This window comes from Athene noctua, chromosome 29 (genome assembly GCF_965140245.1).
Source record: "Athene noctua chromosome 29, bAthNoc1.hap1.1, whole genome shotgun sequence".
Taxonomy (NCBI): Eukaryota; Metazoa; Chordata; class Aves; order Strigiformes; family Strigidae; genus Athene; species Athene noctua.
In genome coordinates, this window is record NC_134065.1 from 3016327 (window position 1) to 3037288 (window position 20962).

Here is a 20962-nt window from a genome sequence, read left to right on the forward strand (position 1 = left end):
GGTGCTGACAATATTAACATTCTATATTGTGGTGTATGCGGTTGCGTTACTCTTTGCCCTTTATTACCTTTCGTTAGTCACTCTAGAGCACAACACAAACGGTGGGGGGGGGGGGAAGAAAATTCTGTATAGTACAGCGATATTATGGGAGAATTTTGAAAAGAGTTAATTATGTTGTAGTTAAGGGACTGCATCTTAATATGACAGTGGAGATTCTGTTCCTAGTTGCGTCAGGGATCTCCCAAATGCCACAGAGATCAGAAGGGGAACCCGCAGTCTTTGGCCAGAATGTTTTTGTAGGGGTGAATTTCATACTTAATGCTTTAACACCCATGTTTTAAAACTGGCAGTTTTGGGGTGCATCCTCGGAGGATTTCCAGATAGAAATTACCAAAAGGAGTTAGAACTAAGAGACACTGAAAATTTAAAGAGGAGAAGATAATCTAGATGGTATTTTCAGCTGGGCTGCGAGCTCCTCTGACATACACGACACTCATCCTACCTTGTTAGGACCAAATCATGAAAACCGGAGGCTCCCTCTGCCTTAGCGCGTACCAACAGGCTCAACACTACCCCAGGCAGTACTGGTGGACTTAACTGGGCCCCTGCGCACGATGGGCGGCTCCCCCCCACACAGAGGCTCCCTCCAGCGGCACAGGCCACCGGGAGGACCTTGTCCAAGCGCGAGTGCAGCCCATCCACTTTCCCAGAAATCGGTTCACCACACTCGCTCTTCCCTTCGGAGAGAAGCTTTGTGCATTAAAAACGTCAAGCATATTTAAATGAATTAAAACCATCGCCATCGTGGTATTTATGACGTAATGCATTTATGACATTAATTATTCTTATTTTATGAGGCACCCCTAAAGATTCCCCTGGGCTGTGGAGCTTATCAGGAATATTCTGGAGACATCAGGAAACGAGATTTCAAAGTTGTTCACAAACATCTGTTAGCGTGTTACACATGGAAATTATTTTATGTTAACAGGAATAATATCCTAGTGGATTTAGACTGCTCTGACCTCACGCAGAATGAAAGATGTAAAACATTTGTTTAATCAGCTCCTCATTTTAAGCTTCATAATTGGACATGGCTTCATTTTTATTTCAAAGATAACTCTGTGGATGGCTTTGCTCTTTAAAGTTTTTTGCGCCAGATACTTTCTCTGTCTTAAGAATATATCTGTAAGCCTCATTAACATGATATCAGATGAAAAACAAGCCCTTGTCTTTCTAGTGATTTACGTAGGCATGGAGACAAATACTAGATGTTAACTCGTATTTCCAACAAGGAAAATAAACCTTGTGTGTGCTGACACACTGTGCCACTGACATCTCTTGAGCCTCCCTGCGCAATCATCTTTTTAGCAAAGATAATTCACCAGAAGTCTATTAATTCTTTGGGTATTTTTAATTCTTAATTAAATCAGTAGAGTAAAACCAGGAAATTAGAAGATGAAAGAACTTGCAAGTTACAATCTGCATTTTGTATTATTACCCAACTCAGCTTTAGATAATCATAAACAGTGAGCAAAACAATTACTGCAACTACAGGAGTAATACATGCAACAAAGTTTGCTTCATAAGTAATTAAGGCCTTTACACAAAGGGTGTCTCAGCTCCTCCGGGCAATCTGAGAAAGGGTATAAAACTCTCTCCGTGCAAGACTTTTCCAGCTACTTCTCTTGACTTGTTCTCTCCGGTACACTGAGTAAGTCCGATTTGACAACTATAAAAACCTTGAGTTTAATTTTGCTTTAGCGTGAATTTTTGTTAAAATCGGGTCTAAATCCTGCATAAATATTGCGACTCTCAGAGACGTTGGTAAGCATCTTTCTACAGATGTTTTCTATGCTGGATAAAGGGTGCAAAAAATAAAAGCAAGGGCTTTTCAAGACTGCTTTACACTGTTAATTTTATGGGAGAATTAGGAAGTTAAATACCTTCTGAAAAATTATCAGAAGAGCTCCAAAAATAGATTTTAGCGTTCTTTTTGCATCCATGACATGATTAGGGGATTCGACAGTTGTTACATGGTGGGGGGGGGGGCAGGTTTTCACAGGTTGTGAAAGTAAAAACCTTGCTCAAATTCAGTTCGGTGTAGCTATAGACATGCAGTTATTACTGTTGTTCGTTATCTACCAATCCTTAGCTGATTTAATTGGGGTCACAGGCTACACCAAGTCATGATTAGATACTATTACTAACTCCGGATATAAGCTTTCATCTCTAATTATTAAAACTTCGCTAGTAATTTAATGTGTTTTTACAGAGATTAAATTAAGACTCTTTTTAGGTCAAAGCTATGTTCTAACTTAAGGGTATTTGGGGGGAAAACGCGATGCATGTTTTGCCTTTCGGGTTGGTTTTTTTTTCAGCATGATACATTTAAGGATACTTTTGCTTTCCTCTGAATAGAGCCGAGAAAAGTAAATACATCAAAGAGCTCATTGTCTTGCACCAGCGTGCTGCTGGCACCTGGTGCTAAATAGCACTGAGCTGCTGAAGTGGAGGAAAAAGGAGCTTTCGGGATATTTTTACTTTAAGCTCGGCAATAATAGTTTATTTATTAGAGTGTGTCACTGGCTACATATTTTAGGATCCTGTATACTACTTCTCCATAGGTAAGATTTACTGATTTGAGAGATTGGCTCCGAATTACCCACCACCCACTTTAGAAACATTCTGCATTTTCTGTTTACTAATTGTAAGGAGTACTGCAAAGCTGCCGTGTCCCCTAGTCTTTGTCTTCCAAACAGTCTCAAGGACAGCAGTTCTAGTATTCTGCAGCGCACTGGATTTAACGGAGAATAAAATTATCCTTTTGCCTTATTCATCGCTATAAGGTATCTCTGATTTACAAGTTTAAAACAAAAAAAATAAAATAGTGTAATGCCATACCACGGCAAACCAGCGTTTATGTGAAGATTAAACTGAAGAAAGAAATAAACACTATTAAACGTGTGTACCTTAGCTGAAGATGCAGTTCTCTTATCTGGGTTGACAATACCACCACAGTATAAATATTTTAAGTTATGCATCTTACTTATTAAACCAGTATTTTTAAACACACACACCCCCCCCCCTATATTCCTAGCCTTTCATTTTCCTGTGTTTTAGTGGAACATTTTGGTATCTGGAAAATAACAGGAACCTGCAAGAAAAAGAATAAAGAAAATTAAGCAGGCTGCTAAACAGATTACTCAACACTCAAATCTATTGAGAATGCAGATTTTCACCACCACCACCACCCCCCCCCCGCTCCCTTGTGCCCCACCTGCAAAATGCAAACTGTAGGCACCGCCCTGAGAAGCTGTGTGTGGGAGGAAAAGGGATGCTGTGGGAACAAGTTCAAGCTTGTCTCCAGGAATTATTACAAAGGACTGGGAGGTTTTAGAGCAGATGTTTGTTTTGGAGGTGGCATGCAAAGAAGGGGGAGGATTTTTGCTCCCAGAGGAAGAGAAGTGAGTAAGCTTAAAGCAGCAATTTAGAACGGGCAAATAGATGCAGGCTAAATAAAAGGGGGCAGATAAAAAGAAAGGAGCCCAACTGCTGTCTTTATCCAAGTTGTCTCTGTCTAAAGATCTCTCAGAGCTAATCTTAGAAGCATCTCTAACCAAGAGCATGATTGTTGGTTTGTTTGTTGTTTTTTTTTTTTTCTAATTCTGCAAATAAATTGCAGGCACTCCCCCACCACAGCCAGGCGATGGCTTCCGACCAGCTGGCATGCACCAACCCCTGTGAAGCAAAATGCCCCCAGCCCCTGGCCACCAGCAGCAATGAACCCTGCGTTGTGGCCTGCGGTGACTCCCGGGTGATTATATACCCACCACCGGTTGTTGTCACCTTCCCAGGGCCCATCCTCACCACCTATCCACAGCAAACCGTCGTGGGAGCCTCAGAGCCCACCGAGGTGGCGCTGGCAGAGCCCTCCACCGCAGCACCTCTGCCAGCAGAAGTGACAGGGAGGCTGGAGGCAGCAGTTGAGAAACTTGCCCCCCAGGTCATTGCCCGCCCTGAGCCACGGTGTGCCCCTAAATATTCCTACACCTATTCCTCCCAATGGACACATCCATGCAATTCATACCGCTCCGGGAAACGGTGGACGTACTAAACCCAGCCAGAGCGTGCAAGGAGCAGTTTAAAGAAGCAGCAGAAGAAACTTGAGATGCAAATTGGGGGTGAAGCTGATAGACACCAGCCAGAGTGCTGCGTGTTGTCCGGCTCCAGCTGAAAAAAAAAAAAAAAAAAATGAGAGCTGCAAATACTCAGCACCTGTAAAAGGCAGGCTCATGTGTGCATTTTCTCATTTTGGCTTTAGTTTAGAGCTGTTAACCTCTGGCTTTCCAGTTTAGTCGTCTGCTTACTGTGCTTTGTCTTATTTCAGTTATCTTATTGACACTGAACTGAAGGTGACTTAGGATGCTAGAAATTGCACACAGCCTCTGCGCCAAAGGACAAAAAGAATTTTTTATAGACTGCATCACTTTGAGTCTGGTGATTAGCCAGAGCCTCACTGAAACCCTGGAAAGATTGTCTTTGTATTCTGCACAATTTTGTTCCAGATTTGTAGAAAAGCTGTCTCTTTTCAAATAAATTTTCTGTATCAAAGTATGTCTTCTGGCTTTCATTACCACATCAACATTTCCTTCTTCTTTTAATTATCAATTTAATTTATAGTATATTTATCCTTGGTCATCGGTACTCCATGTTTCTTCTTTGAGTGCAAATGTCACAAAATCCCGGGAATACTTTTCTACGCAATTTCATTAAACGTGTTGAACAGTTGACCCTCCCCAGGAAGAACCTGCGTCCCTGCTGCTTGGAACAACAGTCCCTGCAAGGGCTTGGGTAATGCTCAGCTCCTAATTTGTCACATCCATCTCAGGACAGAACAACTTTCCAGCCCTTCACCCCAAGCCCGAAGCAACACATGAATATCTGGGTGCAGCTGACAGGGTAGAGAAATGCATGGCCCCCACACGGCCCTCTGACACGCTGTGCAGAGCGTTCCTGAGGGCACAGGGGAAGGATGCCCTTGGGCTGCCCACAGGTGAGGACAACTGGGAATGCACTAGCCACATAGCAGGGTGTACGCTCAACGCATCACCCCGAGCACTGACTGACGGTTGGGGACAGGTTGCGGCGAATAAATGGGAAAGAAATATGCCACTAGAGTAGTTTTCGTTCTAGTTGTCATTCCTCTATACACCTCACAAAACAGAAAGCGGTATCTCACCTTTGAAATCTGTTTTTTGTAATGAAGCTAATCATTTGCTAGGAACTTCAGTACCTTGCATTTCTAAAGTCTTTTCTGAGAGAAAGTCAGATATTCCACGATATTTTTTTTTAGCAAAAAACCCCAAACATCTAGAGTTTCACACCATCGCTTAATTACAGACATAATTCCAATCACAGCGAAGAACAAATTCAGACTAAGAAAACTTGCTCATGTAATGCGGATTCTTTAATGCGGATGGAAAACGCAATAGGCAGTGTCAGAAACAAAACAACATAGAAATGGTATGGAAATGTAAAAATGTTAATATGCAGCAAGGCACAACCCAGGGCTCCACTCCAAAGATTCCCCCCTCCTATGGCAGTCTCAGAGCCAGGCAGAGCTGGGGAGATTCTCCTCCGAGGATGAGCACAGCTTTGTTCTCTCATGGGTAGAGGGGAGCTTTTGGAGGCGGTGCTGGAAGCTCCAGAGCAGCCACCTGAAGATCTGCAAGGCTGCTCTGCAAATAAGCAAGGACTGTAAGGTTCAAGCAGCTGCTCTGCCATAGCTTAGACAGGGGCTGAAAAATCTGTTGGGTGTCTGGTGGCAGAAGACAAGAGGAGCTACTGGTGAGACGAACAGCAGAGGCAGCACTGAACTCCGTGGACATTTGGGGTTTAGCAGATCCCACAGTTGACACTGAGTTACCTGTGGCCTCAGTACCTGACACCATATCTATACCCCCCATAGCCTCTGTAACTGCCATAGCCACCATAGCCTCTAAAAAATCTATAGCCTCCATAGCCCCCATAAAACCCACAGTCTCCATAACCCCAATAGTCTCCCCAGCCCCCAGAGCCACCACGGCCTCCAAAACTGCCGCCGAAGCCCGATCCAACGGCGGGCACTCCCGCTGAGCCAACAGCGCTGTGCTGCGGGAAGGAGCTGAGGATGGGCCCGGGGAAGGTGACCACCGAGGCCGGGGGCTGGATCACCACCGTGGAGTCGGGGCACTGCCGCACGCAGGGCTCATTGCAAGTGTCGGCCAGCGGGGCCGGGGCGGCCACCCCACAGGTCGTGTTGCACAGGCTGGAGCAGGACATCTTTCAGGCAGGGAAGCGCTCCTGGAAAACACAGCGGGGATCAGACAAGGCTGCCGGGAAGGGGCTGTATGGAGGGAGGCCGTGATAGATGCCCAAGAGGCTTCCAAGAGCTGGACTTACCCAGGTGATGAGGAGAGTCCAGCAGAGGAAGATGGATAGAGGCTGCAGAGCCCTCAGCTCTTTTATACACATCCCAGACTGCCCGGGGCAGCAGCCAAGGACTGGTAGCAGAAGACCTAGATAATCATGGAATCAAGCAGACACACCTCATGAAAAAAATTGTGATATGGGGCAGTTAGATTGTTGCAACCACAAACAGAAAGGGATGTGAGGTTGGAAGTCCCAGATGTAGACTAGGTAAACCTTATGTTCCGGTTAATGCCTAAACCATAATGATGCTGTTTAATTTAGGATTGAGTGCACCGCACTGCTCTTCTAAGGAAGACCATTGAACGTTATCTCTATTGCGTAAACCTGACACCTCGTATGAACAATCCGTGCCTTGCTAACAGCTGTACCCTTGAAGAGGAAATAAAAGACTTATAAATGGAGAACATCCTGCCCCAGAAGGTGCCAAAGGCTGGATAATTGCCTGACAAGTGTGAAGTCAGCAAAACTCAACAGTAACTGGGGGAAAGGAGAAGAAAGAGGTGATGGGAGGGTCAGTCCATGCCTTGAAGTCTTAAGTTCATCTTTTAAAATATTCAGGGCCTCTGTGTGTTGTAAAGTCCAATCCCACTCTCTACTTTTTTGAAGCAGAGGACAAGCAATCACCAAAATCCCCAGTAAACGTTTCTCCAATAACCCCGTGTACCTCCCAGCAGCTGTAATCCTGCCTTATCACCTGGAATTTGCCTTCTCAATAGCTGATAGGGTATCATCGGGTACCACAACTGCCCCAGCCACCCACTAAGCTCCTAAAAATTTAATTTCTTGCCCAGGACCTTGATATTTAGAGAGTGGAATATCTAGCCCATTCTTAGTTAACAGGTCCCAGATGATTTCAGCCACTTGCCTCACCTGTTCTTTAGTCTAAGGTGACTGGGGTCCACCAGTGTGGCAATCACTGTCCTGTGTCACCTCCTCTGATACGTCACCTGAATACAAGCAGCCTTTTGCATCCTTCCACCAGTTCTGATAATCCCTTTCCCTTGATACTAACAGGAACCCACCTCTCCTTGTGGTCAACACCCCCAGCCCAATAAGCCACTCGAGATGTTATCGACTAGTTACCCTCCAGTCAGTCATTTAAGAACACTCTGGGCCCCAGACCAGCCCACCTCGTCATCACTCAGCAGGATTCAATCATCTACCCTGTTAAAGAAACCCTCCACAGATACTCAGTTTCAGGTTCGTCCAGCTTGGGCAAAAAACTTTATCTGGAGTTTGCTAAACTTGAGTTCTGTCCAGGGGGTCATGTAGATGGTGGTTCAGGGATACCCACCTTGCAGACCTGTGTGACTTCCAGTTTTGATGGGAGGACACACATTTCTTTCCTCCAATTCCTTTATTTCCTCCAAACTACTTTGGACTCTCCCCAGATTTCTCCAGCACACTCCTCAAGATCTATACTCATAATTAACTATCAAAGGTAGAAAATAAGATGAGGTTTTTTTGATCATGACAACATAATTTCAACTTTTTGTTCCAAAACCTGCATTCACTCTCTTTCTCCTCTTTCCGAAACAATCAGGCTTTATTATTTCTTTAAATTATCTTTCCCCACTATTTCAAAGTAATCTTACACCTGCAGGCAACTAAGGTGGCCCACGTGGTCCCTTGCCATTCCGAAAATTTCTGTAGCTCTGTTCCAAATTTCTCACAACTGCCACCGGATTGAACCACTCCACCTTGAACATCTCTTCAGGACTCATTGCTCCATGGTTAGACAAACCCGCACTGGGTGCCTTCTCCTGCACCATGGCTGATGCTCATTGTACTCTGCCCTCTACCGAGAAACAAGGAAAGGCCCTGGCCAGGACCCTGCTCTTCTCCCAGCTATCTCCTCCTCCCAAATTGCAATAAAAACTGTGTTGTACCACAATGTCTACCCACAACTTTTCTTCATCCTTGGTGATTCTTTCCCACTTCCCCAAGGCTGAGGAAATGTTGGTCTAGGCTGCTTGAATATCCAACAGCAATAGGAATCTTCACATCCTCCCTTCCCCTCAAGGCTGTTTCGACCTCTGCCCATCCCCATGTGTGGCCAGGTCCCCCTGCGCGGACTCTCAGCCATCCATCATGTCCTGACTCATGCGGTTTCCCCTGTGCGTTTGCTGTGGGCACAGTGGTGGAAGGCGGTTCAGGGAACCCTGCCATGGCCGCTGTAACTGGGTGCTTTCTGGGGCTGTGGCAGTGTGGGCTACTGTGTGGGCTAGTGAGCAAGGAAGGCTAGCAAAGGACCAGCAAATTCTGGTCCAGACCAGCGGGCTGTAGGAAGCTCTTCTGTCATTCCTGGGCAGATCTGTGTCCCCAGGTCGTGGGGTGGGTAACTCAGGGAGTGTCAGGAAGAGCTTCTGCTCAAGCAGCAGGAGCAATATGGAGCCAGAAGCGCTCCAAGGAGCACTGGAAGATGGAGGAAACCAGGATGGGGAGGTGGTACAGGGTGCAGGAAGGTGGAGTGGATGTTGGCATGGCAGTTGGGAGGTGCTATGGGTTGCTCACCCTCTTTCTCACCTATCAACTGTGGCGTCTCACGTGGCTCTGACCTGGGCCTTTGCCATGTGAGTGGCTCTGCTGGCACCTCAATCCCCACAGCCCTGGGGGTACAGACAACTCGTGGGGAATGTCCCGAGTGGGCAGCAAACTCCCTGTGGGGCCCAACAGGTCTTGTGCTGCAGAGGGCAGGAGCCCAAAGTGAGGAGAAGACAGAGAGAGCAAAGAGGGAGAAGCTCTTGCTGAAGGAGTTGAGCACGTCCCCTACTGCAACCAAAGGCTGGTGGAGGGATTTGTCTGCAAGGGCAGGCAGGAGGAAGAGAGGCCGCTCCCACAGGTGCCCCTGAAAAGGTTCTGACTAGAAGCTGACTGGGATGGCCCATGCAGCCAAAGCTGCCACTCAGAGTACGGGGTAGGGAAGGAGGATGAAAAATAACCATGAGACAACACTGTGATGCAACAGAGCTTTTATTACAGTTTGAGGGGAGGAGGGAGTTGGGAGAAGAGCAGGGCCCTGGACAAGGGCAGCCCACATCTCCTTGCTGCAGGCAGAGCATCAGCCGTGCTGCAGGAGCAGGCACCCAGCATGAGGCGCTGTCATTGGGGGCAACAAGTCCAGAAGTGAAGCTCAAACGGGGCAGGAGGAAGGCGGAGTTTGGCCCCAAGCAGACATGAGGCAACCAAGCTCTGGAGCCCAGCACTGCCAGAAGGATGTCCTTCACTTGGGTGTCATTTTGGGAGTTTTTCTGGGGCTCTCCTTTATCTGCAGCCAGAGCCAGTGTGGGGCTTAGCAGGAACCGCAGCTGCCACCAAAGTACCCATGGCCTCGGCCCCAGCCGCCATATCCACAGCCCCCATAGCCCCCATAGCCACCCCAGCCCCCAGAGCCTCCCCAGCCTCCAGAGCCACCACGGCCTCCAAAACTGCCACCGAAGCCGGATCCAACGGCGGGCACTCCCGCTGAGCCAACAGCGCTGTGCTGCGGGAAGGAGCTGAGGATGGGCCCGGGGAAGGTGACCACCGAGGCCGGGGGCTGGATCACCACCGTGGAGTCGGGGCACTGCCGCACGCAGGGCTCATTGCAAGTGTCGGCCAGCGGGGCCGGGGCGGCCACCCCACAGGTCGTGTTGCACAGGCTGGAGCAGGACATCTTTCAGGCAGGGAAGCGCTCCTGGAAAACACAGCGGGGATCAGACAAGGCTGCCGGGAAGGGGCTGTATGGACGGAGGCCGCGATAGATGCCCAAGAGGCTTCCAAGAGCTGGACTTACCCAGGTGATGAGGAGAATCCAGCAGAGGAAGATGGATAGAGGCTGCAGAGCCCTCAGCTCTTTTATACACATCCCAGACTGCCCGGGGCAGCAGCCAAGGGGGCAGTGGTAAAAACCCCACATGACATCAAGCGGACAAGCTTCATGACACAGATTGTAATGCGAGAAAATTACTTGACTTGTATTTCTGGAGACAGGCGTGCAAACATGGCCTGGAGAGGATAGGGTTCACGCGAGGTACAAACCGTGACATGACACTGCGTGAAAGACATGGTGCTGCTGATGCAGCTGACCAGGTAACACCAATAAAACCCGATCTTTCCTTAATCCCCCCACTTTTCTTACGTGCCAATGTGCTGAGCATCTTGCAGAAGCGCTTTGCATCCTGTGCACAGCCATCACCTCTGTCATTACGTCCTTTTTACAAGCTGGTAAAGAGAGTCACTGGGATGTTGGGCAAAGAGAGAAGCCACTCCACATGCTCGGAGTGACTCCCAAATCCACACCCTCTCCCAGTTCCCTTGATGGCTGGAGGCCTTTTGGGGCGCCACATCAGGAGTATCCCTAAGCTTTCGCCATCTCCATGCCCGTTCTTCACAGGGTGCACTTGGAGCACCCCAATTAACTGCGATGCAAAGAGAGGGGACGCTCTTAGCACGGTATTGCGTGAAGACCCATAGGAGCAAGGGATCAACACATACATCAGTGAGATGAGATGGCAAGGTCATGTGTGAGGGGGGACGTGCACGGAGCAGCTGGAGAGCAGGAGGAGTAGAAGGACACTTTCACCTTCCTTGGCCGCGTGTCTGTGAGTGTGGTCCTACTTGAGACCACTCTGGAGGGAGTCAGTTACTCAGCACTGAGGGCTGTGCCAGGAGATGCTGGCCGAGCACCCCCAGAGAGCCAGTCTGCACGTGGCCACGCTGCCCACAGGCACCGGCACGCTCGGCACTGCTGACTCCGGACGCGTGAATAGGCTGTTGCTGAGTGTGGTGTGGTTGGGAATAGAAATCTTCTACAAGATGCTTAGGACATCGTCATGTAAGCGAAGCAGGGTAATAAAGGACAGATTAAGGTTTATTGGTGCCATCAGGTCAGCTACAACAGCGCCTGCTCTTTCATGTCATGGCATGTGTTGTTTTGTAGCTCTCACCACCACTTTCTTCTCCAGCGTGCATTTGTACCCAGTGAGGAGGCATGAAACGTTCTCGCGTCACTATCTGTCTCATGAAGCTGGTCTGCCTCAGTTCATAATTTCCTGGAGTTTTTTGCAACCACCCCCTTGGCTGCTGCCCCGGGCAGTCTGGGATGTGTATAAAAGAGCTGAGGGCTCTGCAGCCTCTATCCATCTTCCTCTGCTGGACTCTCCTCATCACCTGGGTAAGTCCAGCCCTTGGAAGCCTCTTGGGCATCTATCACGGCCTCCCTCCATACAGCCCCTTCCCGGCAGCCTTGTCTGATCCCCGCTGTGTTTTCCAGGAGCGCTTCCCTGCCTGAAAGATGTCCTGCTCCAGCCTGTGCAACACGACCTGTGGGGTGGCCGCCCCGGCCCCGCTGGCCGACACTTGCAATGAGCCCTGCGTGCGGCAGTGCCCCGACTCCACGGTGGTGATCCAGCCCCCGGCCTCGGTGGTCACCTTCCCCGGGCCCATCCTCAGCTCCTTCCCGCAGCACAGCGCTGTTGGCTCAGCGGGAGTGCCCGCCGTTGGATCGGGCTTCGGTGGCAGTTTTGGAGGCCGTGGTGGCTCTGGACGCTGGGGAGGCCACAGAGGCTATGGAGGCTACGGAGGCTTTGGAGGCTATGGTGGCTGGGGAGGCTATGGGGGCTGTGGGGGCTGTGGAAATGGTGGCTGGGGTGGAAACCACAGGTACCTCAATGGCAACTGCTCACCCTGCTAAGCCCCACACTTGCTCCGGCCACAGACGACTGCAGTCTTGCCCAACAGGACGCCCCAAGGAAGGACATCCCTTTGGCACTGCTGGGCTCCAGAGCTTGTGCCTGCTCGGGCCCACACTCTGCCTTCCTCCTGCCCCGCTTGAGCTTCCCTTCAGGACTCATTGCTGCCCCTGATGACGCAGCCCCCTGCTGGGTGCCTGCTCCCGCAGCACGGCTGATGCTCGCTGTTGCTCTGCCTGCTGCCAGATGTGGCCTGCCCTCTGCCAGAGATCTGCTCTTCTCCCCAATCCCTCCTCCCTTCAAACTGCAATAAAAGCTGTGTTGCATCACAATGTCAACCCATGGTTTAATTTCATCCTTCCTCCATACCCTGTACCCCGAGTGACAGCCTTTGCTCCCTGGGCCATCACAGCCATCTCCCAGCTGGGGCCGACTGAGAGGCACCTGCAAGAGCTGCCTTTCTTCCTCCTGCCCGCCCTCGGAGACAAATTCCTCCACCAGGTGGTTGCATGCAGCGGGGGCTGTGCTCATCTCCTTCAACAAGAGCTTCTCCTTATCTGCCCTCCCTGTCTTCTCCCCACTTTGAGCTCTTGCCCTCTGCAGCCCAAGAAGACCTGTTGGGTCTTCCCAAAAGGATTTTGCTGCCCATTTCCAACAAGCTGCCTGTAGCCCCAGGGCTGCGGGGATTGGGACGCCCGTGGAGCCACTCAGATGGCAAAGCGCAGGTCATAGCCACGTGGGAGGCCAGAGTTGATAGGTGAGAGAAAGGGTGAGCAACCCATAGCACATCCCAAATGCCAGGCCTCCATCCACTCCACATTCCTTCACCCCTGCACCAACTCCTTGTCCTAGTTTTCCTCCATCTTCCAGTGTTCCCTGGAGCACTTTTGGCACCATCAGAAGCAGAAGTTCTTCCTGGCAATCCCTGAGGACACAGCTTTGCCCCGGAATGACAGGAGAGCTTCCCACAGCCCACCAGTCTGGACCAGACTTTGCTGGTCCTTTGCTGGCCTTCCTCGCTCACCAGCCCACACAGTAGCCCACACTGCCACAGCCCCAGAAAGCACCCAGTTACAGCGGCCATGTCAGGGTTCCCAGAACCACTTTCCACCACTGTGCCCACAGCAAAACACAGGGGAAACCACATGAGCCAGGACTTGATGGATGGCTGAGAGTCCATGCAGGGGGACCTGGCCACACACGGGGATGGGCAGAGACTGAAAGAGCTTTGAGGGGAAGGGAAGATGTGCAAGAGTCAGTTCAGGTGGTGGAAAAACCTAAATGTCTGCTCTTGACATTTTGCTGCCTTTTTTCCAATCCTCTGCATCAACAGTTGCAGAAGAAACATCTTTTCTTGAGCTCCCCAGCAGGGACCAGCCGCCTGTCACACCGCCCTTCCTGATGGCTCTGGCCAGAGCTGTCTGTGTCCAAGACAACGTTGCCCTGCCGGGCTCACAAGATCCAAAGAGACTTGGGGAAGGGAAGGGAGGGGTCTCAGGAGGGTCTGTTGTCCAATCTCCTGCTCAGAGAGCTTTGTGCTTCATGTCACTGGCTATCCATGGCCTCTTCATGGCTCTGAGAGGAATCTGGGGAAGACCTGGAAGTGTCTGTCTGTCTGTCTCACCCCTTCCCAGTTCACCCCATATCCCGTAACCCTGGGCACAGGGACATGGCCAGCAGCCCTGTACACACAGGTCATCTCTCCATTTCCCTGCACCTCCACATGTGTTTGTTAAAAATCCAATAAAAGGAGATAATACCTGGCATTGTTTTTTGCAGAGGATTTGGAAGAGCTTCTGTAAGACACCTATGGCACTTTCACATATTTGGTGTGGGATTTGGGAAAGCGTTTTGTTAATCGCTGGTGGGAGACCAGAGGAAGCTCGGTGGCGTGTGCTCTGTAAGACCCAGCTGGGGCCGCCACCATCCGTTGTGACAAACTGAGCAAACTGCCGATATGCTCCAAGGGCACAACCGTGGGAGATTTAAGCTGCCCAGACTGACACACCCTCAGCTTTGAAAGAAGTGGAAAAGAGCAGGAAGGATGAAGAAAAACAATGAGTCGACATTGCGATGCAACACAGCTTTTATTGCAGTTGGAGGGGTGGGGGAAGTTGGGAGAAGAGCAGGGGCCTGGGCAGAGATTTCACCTTCCCTGGCAGTGGGCAGAGTACGAGAATCAGCCGTGACTCAGGAGAAGGCACCCAGTGCAGGTCTCTGTCATCAGGAAGCAGTGAATCTTGACGGGATGCTGAAGCAGGGCAGGAGGAAGGCGGAGTTCGGCTCCAGGCAGGCACGAAGTATCCAAGCTCTGGAGTCCAGCAGTACCAAAGGAACGTCCTTCACAGAGTATTGTGTCGGGATTTGCCAGGGCATTTTCCAGAGCCTGCCTTTGTATGTGCCCAGAACAAGTGTCGGGCTTAGCAGGGCGAACAGTTGCCATTGAGGTACCTGTGGTTTCTGTTCCACCCGCCATATCCACAGCCCCCATAACCTCCATAACCCCCCCAGCCGCCAAAGCCTCCATAACCACCATAGCCACCCCAGCCCCCATAGCCTCCACAGCCCCCATAGCCTCCCCAGCCTCCATAGCCTCTGTGGCCTCCCCAGCCACCATAGCCTCCATAGCCTCCCCAGCCTCCATAGCCCCCATAGCCTCCCCAGCCTCCATAGCCACCACGGCCTCCAAAACTGCCGCCGAAGCCCGATCCAACGGCGGGCACTCCCGCTGAGCCAACAGCGCTGTGCTGCGGGAAGGAGCTGAGGATGGGCCCGGGGAAGGTGACCACCGAGGCCGGGGGCTGGATCACCACCGTGGAGTCGGGGCACTGCCGCACGCAGGGCTCATTGCAAGTGTCGGCCAGCGGGGCCGGGGCGGCCACCCCACAGGTCGTGTTGCACAGGCTGGTGCAGGACATCCTTCTCTTTGGTAGGTAACACTGAAAAACAAGGCAAAGCTACGGCTCAGTGCAAGGCCGGATCCCAAATCCCTCCTGGCTCTCTCACACTTCACACCTGTGTCCCAGGACAAGCTCTGGATCGTCTCACTCACTCAAAGCAAAAACACATTCCAGAGCTGACATGATGGATTGGACCCCTTGCCTCCCCTCAAGCTCCCTGCTTCCTACTCGCCCACGGGAGTGAGGAAAAACTCCCTCAGCCAGAGCAGATGGAAAATTGCCAAGCTCCCAAAGGACTTCAGTCCATTGGTACACTCAGGGCATCGTAGCTACGAGTTTAGATTTCCATCCTTTCCACAGCTCTCAAAGAGCACCATCACACCCTACCACTGCACTATGAAAGCCCGGTTAGAAAGACACAGAAAGAGGTAACATGAGAAACCACTGCTGAAGAAGAAATAATGGACATAAAAGTTGGACTTACCACAACGATCAGTAGATTCAAGTGGAGGAAGATGGATAGAGGCTGCAGAGCCCTCAGCTCTTTTATACACATCCCAGACTGCCCGGGGCAGCAGCCAAGAGGGCGGTTGCAAAAAAAATCACATAATTATGAAGTGAAGCAAACAAATTTCAAGAAACAGATAGTGATGTGGGACAATTACATGCCTCCTCACTGGGGACACTGACGTACAAACGCTTCTACAGAAGAAAGAGAAGATGGGAGGGACATATCATTACATGAGGACAAGGCGCTGCTGTTGCTGAAGCTGCAGCACCAATAAAACTTTATCTGTCCTTAATCCCTCACTTTGCTTACGTGGAAGAATCTGGGGCATCTTGCAGAAGATTTCTGTGCCCAACCACGCCATACTCAGCAGCAGTCCAGCCACGTGCCCAGAGCCAGCAGTGCCGAGCGTGCCTGTGGGCAGCGTGGCCACGTGCAGCCTGGCTCTCTGGGGTGCTCGGCCAGCATCTCCTGGCACAGCCCTCAGTGCCCAGCTGGGGAATCACGTCACCCTCGAGAGCGCTCAGGGAGGACCGTGCTCACAGATGTGAGGCTGAAGGAGCGGACAGTCACCTGGTTCTCTTGCTGCCCTTCTGCTCCTCCGTAGATGTTTCCCCTCTCAGAGGTCTCCTCTGCTCTATCCCCCTGCCGTGCCCATCACGGCTCTACCAGCCCCCCATGCGTTTGTGATTCTCCATGCACGGGACCTGTCTCCTCTACTCCTTGCATGGCCGCCAAGTGAAACCGGGACCTAAAAATCCCAATGAGCTCCTGAGCCTTAGGGGTGGGCAATTAATAGAGATGTCTGTGGACTCCAGGCCCATGGGGGGTGCAGCTGTTGTGGGCATTTGGAGGTGCTGAGCATTGGTAAGTCACCGCGAGAGTGTCGAGTGGCTTCTCCCTTTGTGCAACCTCCCAATGCCTCTGTTTACCAGCCTGTAAAAGAGAGGGAAGGACAGGCGTGATGCCTGCGCCCAGGATTGCAAAGCACTTCTGTAAGATGCTCCGGATTCTTCTATGTAGGCAAAGTGATGGATTAAGGAGTGATAAGGGTTTATTGGTGCCGCGACTTCAGCTACAACACCACCTTGTCATTCATGTAATGGTGTGTCATGGACCATCCCTCCCACCACACTTTTTTTCTCCAGTGTGAATTTTCATGCCTGTGTACCCACTGAAGAGGGATATAATTGTCCTGTATCACAATCTGTGTCATAAAGCTTGTCCAATGGCTTTCATGATTACCTGGGATTTCCACCACCGCGCCCTTGGCTGCTGCCCCGGGCAGTGTGGGATGTGTATAAAAGAGCTGAGGGCTCTGCAGCCTCTATCCATCTTCCTCTGCTGGACTCTCCTCATCGCCTGGGTAAGTCCAGCTCTTGGAAGCCTCTTGGGCCTCTATCACGGCCTCCCTCCATACAGCCCCTTCCCGGCAGCCTTGTCTGATCCCCGCTGTGTTTTCCAGGAGCGCTTCCCTGCCTGAAAGATGTCCTGCTCCAGCCTGTGCAACACGACCTGTGGGGTGGCCGCCCCGGCCCCGCTGGCCGACACTTGCAATGAGCCCTGCGTGCGGCAGTGCCCCGACTCCACGGTGGTGATCCAGCCCCCGGCCTCGGTGGTCACCTTCCCCGGGCCCATCCTCAGCTCCTTCCCGCAGCACAGCGCTGTTGGCTCAGCGGGAGTGCCCGCCGTTGGATCGGGCTTCGGCGGCAGTTTTGGAGGCCGTGGTGGCTATGGAGGCTATGGGGGCTGGGGTGGCTATGGAGGCTACGGAGGCTATGGAGGTTGGGGTGGATATGGTGGTTATGGAGGCTATGGGGGTTATGGGGGCTGTGGAGGCTATGGGGGCTGGGGTGGCTATGGTGGTTATGGAGGCTTTGGCGGCTGGGGTGGCTATGGAGGCTATGGGGGATGTGGATATGGCGGGTGGAACAGAGGCCACAGGTACCTCAATGGCAACTGTTCGCCCTGCTAAGACCCACACTGGATATCATCCCAAACAGAGGAGAGCTTCAGAATAACCCCCAACACAGCCCAAGACACCACCACAGGAAGGACATCTCTGTGACACTGCTGGGCTCTAGAACTTTGTCTGCTTCGAGCCACACTGCCTTTCTCTCACCCTGCTACTCCTCCCATCAAAGCTCCCTGTCCCCTGATGACAGCGACCCACACTTGGTGCCTGCCCCTGCAGCACGGCTGTTGCTCACTGTTGCTCTGCCTGCTGCCAGATGTGGGCTGCCCTTGAACAGGGCCCTGCTCTTCTCCCCACACCCTCTTCCCCTCAAGCTTCAATAAAATCTCTGTTGCATCGCAATGTTGACCCATGCTGTTTCTTCATCCTTCATAGAATCATAGAATCAGAGAATGGTTTGGTTTCGAAGGGACTTTAAAGACTTTCTATTTCCCAACCCCCCCTATCACTGACAGGGCCACCTTCCAGTACCCCAGGTTGCCCAAAGCCCCGTCCAACCTGGCCTTGAACCCTTCCAGGGAAGAGGCAGCCACAGGTTTACTGGGCAACCTGTGCCTGGGCCTCACCACCCTCACAGGGAAGAATTTCTTCCTTAGATCTCATCTAAATCTACCCTTTTTCAGTTTAAAACCATCACCCCTCATCCTAACCCTACATCCCTGATCTTTCCTGTTGCCCCTTTAAGAACTTTAAGGGCGTGATAAGGTTTTACTGAAGCCTTCTCTTCTCCAGCTGAACACCCCCAACTCTCTCAGCCTCTCCTCACAGGGGAGGTGCTCCAGCCCCTCATCTTTGTTGCCTTTTCTAGACCCACTCAAGGATGTCCGTGTCCTTCTTATGCTGGGGTCACACAGCTGGATACTGCACTGCAAGAGGGTCCTCGCTAGAGCGGAGCAGAGGAGGAGAATTACCTCCCTCGCCCTGCTGGCCACACTTCTCTGGATGCAGCCCAGGACACTGGTGGCTTTCTGGGCTGCAAGCACACATTCCTGGTTCACACTTAGTTTTCCAATCATTATTACCCACAAGTTCTTCTCCTTGGGGCTGCTCTCAATCCACTCCTCACCCAGCCTGCATTTGTGTTTGGGATTGCCCCAAACGGTGACTAGGACCTTACACTTGGCCTCTTTGAATTTTATGAGGTTCCCACAGACCCAAATCTCCAACCTGTCCAGGTCCCCCTGGGTGGCACATCCCTTCTCTCCAGTGTATCAACTGCATCACATCCCTGCGTCCTCACAAACATACTAATGGTGCAATCGAGTTGAGGGGAACCTGGCCACACATGGGGATGGGCAGAGACTGAAAGAGCCTTGAGGGGAAGGGAAGATGTGCAAGAGTCAGTTCAGGTGGTGGAAAAACCTAAACGTCTGCTCTTGACATTTTGCTGCCTTTTTTTCCAATCCTCTGCATCAACAGTTGCAGAAGAAACATCTTTTCTTGAGCTCCCCAGCAGGGACCAGCCGCCTGTCACACCGCCCTTCCTGATGGCTCTGGCCGGAGCTGTCTGTGTCCAAGACAACGTTGCCCTGCCGGGCTCACAAGATCCAAAGAGACTTGGGGAAGGGAAGGAAGGGGTCTCAGGAGGGTCTGTTGTCCAATCTCCTGCTCAGAGAGCTTTGTGCTTCATGTCACTGGCTATCCATGGCCTCTTCATGGCTCTGAGAGGAATCTGGGGAAGACCTGGAAGCGTCTGTCTCACCCCTTCCCAGTGCACCCCGCATCCAGCTGGGCACAGGGGTATGACCAGCAGCCCTGTACACGCAGTGGTCATCTCTCCATCTCTCTGCAACGCCACGTGTGACCATTAACAAGCCTGGCATGCGGGTTTTGCAGATGAGCTTGAAGAGCTTCTGTGACACAACAAGGACGATACACATACTCGGTGAGGAATTTGTGAATGTGTTGTGTTTATTGCTGGTGGGAGACCAGAGGAAACTCAGTGGCGTGTGCTCTGTAAGACTCAGCTGGGGCCGCCATCATCAGTTGTCACACACTGAAGAAACAGCCCAGATGCTGCAAGGGCACAACTGTGGGAGATTCCAGCGGCCCAGACCGACATGCTCCGAGCTTTGGAGGAAGTAGGAAAGAAGCAGGAAGGATGAAGGAAAACCATGGGTCAACATTGTGATGCAACACAGCTTTTATTGCAGTTTGAGGGGAGGAGATGGGAGAAGAGCAGAGCCTTGGCGGAGCCTTTGCCTGTTTCCTGGCAGAGGGCAGACTACAATGAGAATCAGCTGTGACTAAGGAGAAGGCACCCGGTGTGGGCCCTGATCATCAGGGAGCAACGAGCCTTGCAGGGATGTTCAAGCGGGGCAAGAAGATGGCAGTTGGGCCCCAGGCAGGCACGAGACATCAAGGTTCTGGAGCCCAGCAGTGCCAAAGGGATGTCCTTCATTTGGGTGACATGGTGGTCAATATTGCATTTATCTGTGGCTGGAGCAAGTGTATGGGTTAACAGGGCGAGCAGTTGCCATTGAGGTACCTATGGCATCCACCCCAGCCGCCATTTCCATAGCCCCCATAGCCCCCCCAGCCCCCATAGCCTCTGTGGCCTCCCCAGCCTCCAGAGCCACCACGGCCTCCAAAACTGCCGCCGAAGCCCGATCCAACGGCGGGCACTCCCGCTGAGCCAACAGCGCTGTGCTGCGGGAAGGAGCTGAGGATGGGCCCGGGGAAGGTGACCACCGAGGCCGGGGGCTGGATCACCACCGTGGAGTCGGGGCACTGCCGCACGCAGGGCTCATTGCAAGTGTCGGCCAGCGGGGCCGGGGCGGCCACCCCACAGGTCGTGTTGCACAGGCTGGAGCAGGACATCTTTCAGGCAGGGAAGCGCTCCTGGAAAACACAGCGGGGATCAGACAAGGCTGCCGGGAAGGGGCTGTGTGGAGGGAGGCCGTGATAGATGCCCAAGAGGCTTCCAAGGGCTGGACTTACCCAGGTGATGAGGAGAGTCCAGCAGAGGAAGATGGATAGAGGCTGCAGAGCCCTCAGCTCTTTTATACACATCCCAGACTGCCCGGGGCAGCAGCCACGGGGGCAGCCGCAGAATCCCCACCTCATCGTGCAATCCATTGGTCAAGCTGCATGACACAGAGAGTGATGAGAGACAATTATATCCCCTCTTCGCTGGGCACATCGGTGTGCAAATGTGTCCTGGAGAAGGAGGAGGTGATGGGAGGGACAGTCCATGACACGCCATCAGATGAAAGAGCAGGCACTGCTGGAGCTGACCACACGTGCCTCATAAACCCTGATCTGTCCCTAATCCCCCACTTTAGCTCTGTAGAAGAATCCGGAGCATCTTACAGAAGTGCTTTGCAATCCTGGGCGCAGGCATCACGCCTGTCCTTCCCTCTCTTTTACAGGCTGGTAAACAGAGGCATTGGGAGGTTGCGCAAAGGGAGAAGCCACTCGACACTCTCGCGGTGAC

At 51.8% G+C, this 20962-nt stretch overlaps 4 protein-coding genes across 9 annotated transcripts; 2 read left to right on the top strand and 2 right to left on the bottom strand.

Moving 5' to 3' along the window:
- Window positions 1-9642: 9642 nt before the first annotated feature.
- On the bottom strand, window positions 9643-10126 carry LOC141971631 (claw keratin-like). Its single transcript, XM_074929111.1, has one exon. It carries the CDS (start codon window positions 10124-10126, stop codon window positions 9764-9766), a length of 363 nt encoding a protein of 120 aa, XP_074785212.1. The 3' UTR covers window positions 9643-9763.
- A 1620-nt stretch (window positions 10127-11746) lies between these two features.
- On the top strand, window positions 11747-12145 carry LOC141971636 (claw keratin-like). Its single transcript, XM_074929116.1, has one exon. The coding sequence runs from the start codon at window positions 11747-11749 to the stop codon at window positions 12143-12145; it is 399 nt and encodes a 132-aa protein (XP_074785217.1).
- A 2418-nt stretch (window positions 12146-14563) lies between these two features.
- Window positions 14564-15061, bottom strand: LOC141971614 (claw keratin-like). Of its 4 annotated transcripts, none has more exons than XM_074929084.1 (2): window positions 14821-15061; window positions 14564-14727 (listed from the first exon to the last, which is right to left on the bottom strand). In XM_074929084.1, exons 1-2 carry the CDS (start codon window positions 15059-15061, stop codon window positions 14564-14566), a joined length of 405 nt encoding a protein of 134 aa, XP_074785185.1. The 4 variants fall into 4 exon arrangements, with proteins under 4 accessions (XP_074785185.1, XP_074785184.1, XP_074785183.1 ...); XM_074929083.1 differs by having other exon boundaries at window positions 14564-14700; window positions 14782-15061; XM_074929082.1 differs by having other exon boundaries at window positions 14564-14664; window positions 14746-15061.
- A 1976-nt stretch (window positions 15062-17037) lies between these two features.
- LOC141971619 (claw keratin-like) lies at window positions 17038-17526 on the top strand. Of its 3 annotated transcripts, none has more exons than XM_074929096.1 (2): window positions 17038-17371; window positions 17453-17526. In XM_074929096.1, exons 1-2 carry the CDS (start codon window positions 17038-17040, stop codon window positions 17524-17526), a joined length of 408 nt encoding a protein of 135 aa, XP_074785197.1. The 3 variants fall into 3 exon arrangements, with proteins under 3 accessions (XP_074785197.1, XP_074785196.1, XP_074785195.1); XM_074929095.1 differs by having other exon boundaries at window positions 17038-17353; window positions 17426-17526; XM_074929094.1 differs by having other exon boundaries at window positions 17038-17526.
- Window positions 17527-20962: the final 3436 nt, after the last annotated feature.

What these genes read in the sequence shown, in the direction of transcription:
- LOC141971631 (XM_074929111.1), bottom strand. Translation starts at nt 10,126, where the DNA reads ATGTCCTGCTCCAGCCTGTGCAACACGACCTGTGGGGTGGCCGCCCCG.
- LOC141971636 (XM_074929116.1), top strand. Translation starts at nt 11,747, where the DNA reads ATGTCCTGCTCCAGCCTGTGCAACACGACCTGTGGGGTGGCCGCCCCG.
- LOC141971614 (XM_074929081.1), bottom strand. Translation starts at nt 15,061, where the DNA reads ATGTCCTGCACCAGCCTGTGCAACACGACCTGTGGGGTGGCCGCCCCG.
- LOC141971619 (XM_074929094.1), top strand. Translation starts at nt 17,038, where the DNA reads ATGTCCTGCTCCAGCCTGTGCAACACGACCTGTGGGGTGGCCGCCCCG.